Source organism: Otolemur garnettii, unplaced genomic scaffold, assembly GCF_000181295.1.
Source record: "Otolemur garnettii isolate 467f Iridium unplaced genomic scaffold, OtoGar3 scaffold00050, whole genome shotgun sequence".
In the NCBI taxonomy this organism is placed as follows: Eukaryota; Metazoa; Chordata; class Mammalia; order Primates; family Galagidae; genus Otolemur; species Otolemur garnettii.
This window is the reverse complement of record NW_003852445.1, coordinates 11,892,067-11,900,552: the sequence shown is the minus strand read 5'-3', so window position 1 is coordinate 11,900,552 and position 8,486 is coordinate 11,892,067. Positions and strand designations below refer to the sequence as shown.

At 35.3% G+C, this 8,486-nt stretch overlaps 1 protein-coding gene across 1 annotated transcript in view; it reads left to right on the top strand.

Annotated features, from left to right (window-relative positions):
* SLC30A4 (solute carrier family 30 member 4) overlaps positions 1–7,017 on the top strand; it is a 34,260-nt gene extending 27,243 nt beyond the window's left edge. The window contains exons 4-8 of the mRNA XM_003791802.3: positions 2,105–2,258; positions 3,952–4,147; positions 5,046–5,151; positions 6,021–6,155; positions 6,780–7,017. Of these exons, the coding sequence (XP_003791850.1) occupies positions 2,105–2,258; positions 3,952–4,147; positions 5,046–5,151; positions 6,021–6,155; positions 6,780–6,934 (746 nt within the window). The 3' untranslated portion in view covers positions 6,935–7,017. The remainder of the gene's footprint in view (positions 1–2,104; positions 2,259–3,951; positions 4,148–5,045; positions 5,152–6,020; positions 6,156–6,779) is intronic.
* Positions 7,018–8,486: the final 1,469 nt, after the last annotated feature.

Here is an 8,486-nt window from a genome sequence, read left to right as displayed (position 1 = left end):
GCCTAAGCCCAAGAGCTGGAGATTGCTGTGAGCTGTAATGCTACAGCACTCTACTGAGGGCAACAGAGTAAAACTCTGTCTCTAAAAAAAAAAAAAATTTTGTTTTTACTTTATATTCACATGGTTGAAAATTCAAATACATACTACAAAGTCATGTTTCCCAGCTACCAGTTTTTCTCACACAAGGTAATCAGGGTTTTTTTAGTATTTTATATATTCCTTCCAGAGATTACATTTACAGATGACTATGTGTCCTCTTTTCAACTTTTTTATGCAAATAGTAATGTGTCATACATAATTATTGTGTACTTTGCTTTTTTCATATGATACTGTGTCTTAGAAATTACTCATTGTCAGGGTAAATTTTTTTATGCCTTTACTTTTTTATAGCTGCTTAGAATTCCATGTTACTTGCTCCTACTAATCACTTTTTGGTTGTTTCCAATCGTTTGTCATTATATACAGCACTTGATGAATAGCCTTGGAACATTTTGCACAGATGCAACTCAGTTGGCCTGAGTGTGTATATCATTCCTAGAAGAGAAATCCTGCAAGGCATGTTGAATGCTTGGATTTCTTAAATATTTTGTTTTTATTCAGCCTGAGCAACATAACAAGACCTCGTCTCTACAAAAAAATAAAAATAAAAAATTATCCAGGTTTGGTGGCACATGCCCATAGTCCCAACTATGCCAGAGGCTGAGGCAAGAGGAGCTTGAGGTTACAGTGAGATATGATGCCACTGTATTCTAGCCTGGGCAACACAGCAAGACCCTTAGAAACAAAATTATTTTTCTTTAGTCTACAGGTAATATGTGTTTAATATAAAAGTTCATAACATTTCAAACATTACCAGAAAGGCTAAAGTGAAAAATAAATCTCTCAAGCTTCCAGTCCCACTTCCCAGATGTAATACTTTGGTCTTTTTAAAAACATGTTCAGAGAAACTTCTCTAATAATGGAATATGGAAATCATCTCTAAAAGTATAGTCTTTTTTTGTCATTCTTGTGATGATCAATTTGCCTGATTTTTCTTTCTTTTTTTTTTTTTTGACACAGAGTCCCACTTTGTTGCCCTCGGTAGAGTGCGGTGGCATCACAGCCCATAGCAACTTCCACAGTAGCTGGGACTACAAGTCCCTGCCACAACGCCCGCCTATTTTTTTGTTGCAGATTGGCTGGGGCCAGGTTCAAACCTGCCAACCTCAGTATATGGGGCTGGCACCCTACTCACTGAGCCACAGGCGCTGCCCTATTTTTCTTTTTTAAAAAAATAAATGGCTGCATTGTATTCTACTATATATGTATATATCGTAATTTATTAAGTTGTTCTTTGGTAAACATTTAAAATGTCTCCGTATGCGTTTGTTTATATTACAGACAATGCTACAATGAAAATCCTGTAGGTATCTTTGCAGAGTGTTTCCATCAGAGTCCTAGAAGTAGAATTGTTGGATCAAGGAATATATGTATTCTAAACTTCTAAACTTTTATTTTATTTAATTGGTTCTCTACAAAGATGATACCATTAAAATACATCCACTAGTTATATCCTTGCTATCTCTGACTATTATCAAGCTTTTTAATTTTTGCCAATTTAGTCAGGGGAAAAGAAATCTTACTCTTATTTGAATAACTTTTATTATGATTGAATTTTGATTATTTGGCTATTTCTGTTTACTGGGAATTACTGTTTGTGTCATTTACCCATTTTTCTTATGTGTTGTTCACTTTGTTACTGCTTTTATTTTTGTTACTGATTTCTGAGTGTCCTTTTCAAATATGAGGAAATTAGTCTGGTCACATATGTTACTAATTTTTTTCTCAGTTTGTCATTTTTTACCTTCTGTATGATCTGTAAATATACATAATTTGACCCTAAAGAAGGATGAGGATGGAGAATGGTGGAAATGAATTGGCAGAAGATCCAGCTCAGTCAAGCTGCTAACCACTTTTTAAGTAACAAAAATGACACGATGAAAGTGATAGAGTGCTTTTATCTCCTTGAAATGAAGGAATTATAAATAAAAGACTGTATAATAGTTAGTATGATGTGTAATAATGCTGATATAAATATATTTGTTTTATATCTTTTTCCCTCTAGAGGTTTTGTCCGCTATGATTAGTGTGCTGTTGGTGTATATACTTATGGGATTCCTCTTATATGAAGCTGTCCAAAGAACTATCCACATGAACTATGAAATAAATGGAGATATAATGCTTATCACCGCAGCTGTTGGAGTTGCAGTTAATATAATGTAAGCTCTGTATTTTTTTCACATTAAATTTTTTTTTTTTTTTGAGACAGAGCCTCAAGCTTTTGCCCTGGGTAGAGCGCTGTGACATCACAGCTCACAGCAACCTCCAACTCCTGGGCTTAAGCAATTCACTTGCCTCAGCCTGCCAAATAGCTGGGAGCCCGTTACAACACTCAACTATTTTTTTGGTTGTAGTTGTCATTGTTGTTTGGCAGGCCCAGGCTGGTTTCGAACCCACCAGCTCTGGTGTATGTAGCTGGTGCCTTAGCCATTTGAGCTGCAGGCACTGAGGCTGCATTCATATTTTCAAGTACTATGAACTTAGAGACTATTGTACATGCATCCAGTAATGGGCAGTGATGTTTTCATATTTTTTAATGAAATGAAACACTTTGGACATCATAAATTCCTCATTAGTTTGCTCAGGTATGTTGGACTTTGTCTAACATTCATGAATTTAAGTAGAACAAAGGTTTTTGTTATTGTTTAACTTTTAGAATACTTTTGTGTAAACTAAATTTTTTTTTTTAACTACCAACTTTTTAGCAGGGTACAGTGGCTCAGACCTGTAATCCTAGCATTCTGGGAGGCAAAGGCAGATGGATTGCTTGAGCTCAGGAGTTTGAGACCAGCCTGAGCAAGAGAATACCCTGTCTCTACTAAAAATAGAAAACTTTGCTGGATATTGTGGCACTACCTATGGTCCCAGCTACTTGGGAGGCTGAGGCAGGTGGATCACTTGAGCCTAGCAGTTTGAGGTTGCTTTGCGCTCAGCTCAGGCCATGGAACTCTAGCCTGAGCAATAGAGTGAGACTCTGTCTCAAAAACAAACAACAAAAAAAAGCTACCAATTTTTTCCTAAAAGTTACTGTATTTTTAAATTATGTATTTAACCATTAGACCTTGGGTCAGCAAACTTTTTCTGTTATGGGTTAGATAGTAAATATTTGAGGCTTTGAGAGCTATCCTATCTCTTTCAAAACTCTTCAACTCTGTTGTTATAAAACAAAAGCAGCCACACTTAAAAATATAAACTAATGAGCATGGGTGTGTTCCAGTAAAACTTGATGTACAAAATGTATTAGCCAAAAAGGTCTACTGGCCATAGCTGACCAATTGCTGCCCTAGTGGCTTCTCTTTGTACTTAGAATAAAGTCTTTACCATAGCTCTTTTAATAAGACCCTGTGTACCTCTCCAGCCATCTCCTAGCACTTTGGCTCACTTTATTCTGGCTATAATGGCTGTCCTGCCTCTTATTCCCAAGTAAATGGAGTACATGTTTATCTTAGGGCCTTTGCCCAGCTCTTCTACCTAGAACACTTACACCATCACTTATTCCCTGAAACCCTTCAGGTCTCTGCTCAGAATCTGAGAGAGGCCTCTGACCACAATCCCTATCTTCTCCATCTTCTTGGAACGCTTTGTTTCTTGAAAGCATTTCACATTGTCTAGTTATCCATTATATATATATATATATGCTTCTCTGCCTTCTCCCATTAGCTCCATGAGAGTAGGAATGTATCTGTCTTACCCAGTTTTGATGCCAGCAACTAGAACAATACTGATAAATAATAAGCGTTCAAATATTTATTGAACAAATGACCATATTACCTCATTAATGTCTGACTAGTAACAAATATTTTTATCAATAACATTATGAAAAATAATAATGTTTTCTTTTATTTTTAACAGAATGGGGTTTCTGTTGAACCAGTCTGGTCACCATCACTCTCATTCCCACTCCCTGCCTTCAAATTCTCCTACCATAGGTTCTGGGTGTGGACACAGCCAGGATAGCCTGGCAGTGAGAGCTGCATTTGTACATGCTTTGGGGGATTTGGTACAGAGTGTGGGTGTACTAATAGCTGCATACATCATACGATTCAAGGTAATATGATTACTAATTTTTCTGTTTGAAAATATATTTAATTTCAATTTATATTGGCTGTTTTGCTTCTTTTTCCCAAGTAAATGGAGCACATAATTATCTTAGGGCCTTTGCCCAGCTCTGTCAATGTTAAAACTAAAGTTGATTGTCCTTTTATCAGTATGCTGGACACCAATGCCAATTTTATTCATTTTACATTGATGTAAGCCATCAGTATAGTTCTTTTGTTAGCAGTAAACACAATGGGATCACCTCAGGAGATACTTACTATGTAGTTGGCCTTGATAGTTTTTTCACTGGAGAATCAGCTTTAAATCTTGTCACTGAGCTAGATAGTGAAATGTGCACTGGGCTAGAAATCCAGGGATCTGAGTTCCAATCTTAGCTCTGCAATTAGTGCTTTGACCTTGAGGAAGTCCCTCAACTCTAAACTTGAGTTCCTTCCTTTTTATTATGACAGGCTTAGATCAGATGGCTACTGAAATTCCTTCTAGAGCTGGGTGTGATAGGGCCTGCCTATATTCTCAGCAATTAAGAAAATGGGACAGAAGAATCCCTTGAGCCTAGGAGTTTGAGACCAGCCTGGCCAGTATAGTAAGACACTGTCTCTAAAACAAACTCCTTTAAGCTCTTACATTCTATGATTCTGGGTGGAAGATGTAGAGAAGGCCTAGAGAAGAACAGCAATTAAACTTCTGGAAATAGGTCCCATGAAGAAAGACATTAACTTTCTAGAAAATAGTGAAGATGTTTCTCAATTATAATATCCAGGTTTTAAAGGTATTCTCCAATCCCACTAAAGAAAGCAAAGAAGAGGGAATATATGCCTTGTGTTGCTTTATAGTCTGCTTTATGTCTGTCTATATTTAATTATAAACTTTGATCTATTATCTTTTAGCCAGAATACAAGATTGCTGATCCCATCTGCACATATGTATTTTCATGTCTTGTGGCTTTTACAACATTTCACATCATATGGGATACAGTAGTTATAATACTAGAAGGTAAGATCTCACTAGTATCCCCATTATGGGTTTGTTACTTCTCCAAAGCAAATTGGGAGTCAAGGAAGACAGTCTAGGATAAAGTTACATCTTCTGCTTTCTGCTGTTACTTGTTAGGCTGTGTAACACTACCTTACAGGTACATATGTAACATAAGAATCAATGCACTCTCCCATCTGCCACCCATTTGACCCTTACAGTAGCCAAACAAAGTAGGGAAGGCAAACGATGAAATAAATTACCTCCATTTACAAGCAAGAAAATTGAAGTTCAGGAGGATAATTTACCTTGGTTAAGGTAATGCTGCTAATAAATAGTAGAGCTAGGACAAGAATGCAACTCTATTGATTCTCAATGTGATTATGTTTAGTTGTTTATTTATTCTTTAATTCCTGTTTAACTTGGGACTTTGTTATATTTACAACGTCCTTTGTTATATTTACAACGTCCCAACAATATTACAAGCTAATATTACATGTAACCATGAAAATAAAAGTTCTCACTAATAGGTTTATCAGTATTGAATGTTTGTCCCTTCTTTTTTTTTCTTTATCCTGGATTGCTATTAAATGAAATATTCTAATTTGATTCTTTTCAGAATCAAAATGTGATTCTAAAGTGAGAATGAACTTTTTAAGTAGGTGTTAATCTCTTGTATAGATCCTACATTTTTAGTAAAAATAGATATGTGCACAGTATATCTTGAGGTACACCATGCACATATATATCTTAGGTATCTTGAGGTATTTTAAAATATCTGTTTAAACTGAATTGAGCAAAGCCATCTTTTCTTTGAAAAATGTCTTATCAGTAATGTAAAACCATTTTTTCCCAAGGTAAACTTTACTTATATATTCCTATCTTAACAGGTGTACCAAGTCATTTGAATGTAGACTATATCAAAGAAGCCTTGATGAAAATAGAGGATGTATATTCAGTGGAAGATTTAAACATCTGGTCTCTCACTTCAGGAAAATCTACTGCCATTGTTCACATACAGCTAAGTATGTTTCTGATAGTAAATGTGGGCCTGGGGTTGGTGGATTTCTATCTTTAGAGCTAAACACCTGTGCTTGTAATTAAGTAGGAAGACTTATCTGCTGAAAAGACTTGTCTTAAGGGAGGGGTGAGGCTCTTCAGGGGTAAGTTGTAGATCATATTAATTAGCAGAACAATAATTATTGATATCTTTGAAATGAGGCATTGCAAATTGATGTTTTCAGATTAAAGGCATTAAGTATATTTTACATGCTCTTTTCTACATAGGAAATGCTAGATTCTTATGTTTTTTATTTCTTTAAGGCATTTTGCAGATACTGTTTTTATTATGTTTTTGTCAAAATAATACACATATATGTATGAAGTTTATTTTTAAAAGTGCAAAAAATCTTTTTAATGACAGGCCTATAATTGATGTCTAGTATTCTAGTGGACTGAAGTGATTGGAATAATGAGAAACCATTATGGATGTGTAAACTGGCATACTTCTTTAACAGAGTAGCTTAGAGAAGGTAGAAATCAGACAAATAAAAATACACCCACAGTATAAGGTTTTTTTTTCACTGTCTTTTTCACTAATGTGTAACTATGTACAATGAATAGTAATGATTTTTTTTTTGATATTGCAGTTCCTGGAAGTTCATCTAAATGGGAGGAAGTACAATCCAAAGCAAACCATTTATTATTGAACACATTTGGCATGTATAAATGTACTATTCAGCTTCAGAGTTACAGGCAAGATGTGGACAGAACTTGTGCAAATTGCCAGAGTTCCAGTCCCTAATTTTATATATTTTGGGGACTCCTGCCTTATTATCTTGCAGTCACAGACTTGAGAGCAATAAATGCAAACCCAAATGAGAAAAATGGGATCCCTGACAGCTGTGTCCGTATCAAGTACCAGTCTCTCAGTCACCCCAGCCTGACAATGCTAGTCTCTGTTTAATGGTAAAATGAGACTTCACCATGATTTTCAAGTGAAGATATCTTCAAAACATTGTTTACAGAATGAGATGTGACTCTACGGATACCTCATAGAAGACAATCCAAGATCATACTTCATTAATTTGAAAGAATACTTGTCTTAAAGGAAGCATCAAGAATTCAGTATTTGCATTTAAAAATACTTTTTAAAGGCCGTTTTATATCAAGCCAATGCTGGAACACTGAATTTTTAAATTATGTAATCTTGACACCCAGCTTCTGGAATTGCTGCTCTCTTTTTTATGGAAGTTATTTCTCAACAGATTTCAGGAAGTACTAATTATCCAGAGAATGGAATAAGCATGTATTCCTAAGTGTTTCAGAAATGTTTTATTTCACAAATAAGTCTTAATATAGTTATACTTTTAAACAAGTTTTCCAGATGCTACAGGGTTTTGAATCTCAAAATTAACATTATTGATTATATGTAATCTTAGAACCAAATCTTTACTTCCTAAGTTATTTAGTAAATATTTTCAATATTAATCTAAATGACAGAAATTAGTCTTAAACTCAAATTACTATATGATGATTTAAACAAAATAAAGTAGCAAGGATGGAATATGGAGTTTCAGATTTGTGTCTCCCCAAAATCATGTTGATTGTTCTGGAATTGTCTTAAAAATAGCAAGAGAGTACAAAAGGTAAACAGTGATCCTCTGTCCCTTTAAGAATGCCAACAATTTGTGTAAAAAGTTTGGTACCTTGGTTTCTGCCTCCATACCAAGTAACCTGTGTGTATCTTTCAGGGTGAAACTAAGGTTCAGTTTGTAATACTCTTATATGTATTATAGTAACCTCTTGCATGTGGAATAACCACATTATTCCAGAGAGAATTTCTGTTTTGCAATGTGGGTTAGAGATTCTCCGTGGACTCCATAAAACCTAAGATATAATTTTGAGATTTTCCCAACAATATCATAGCAGAACAGTCCAAAGTAATTGGGAGAAGATAATACTTTGAAAAAGCAGAAATGTAAAGTGTTTTTGACCTAATGTGCGTGTTTAAAAGCACTAAGGCCCCGGTTCTCAACCTGTGGGTCAAGACCGACAGGAACTGTATTAAAGGGCCACGGCATTAGGAAGGTTGAGAAACACTGTACTAGGGTGTGTTGTAGGGAGATAAGTTTCCAAACTGAAGTCAATATAATTGGTAACAGTTGTGTTAAAGAGGCAGCTTTGATTATTCCTGTTTCATTTTGCAATCACTGATTTTGAGTTACTTATGCACATTGGGAGTCCCTTTTCAATAGGGACAGTTTCTTATACTAGGAATGGATATGGTTCTTGGACTCCTCAGAGAATCAGTAGATAGACAGCATATCCAGCAAGTTGTGAGTTGAAATTTGAGA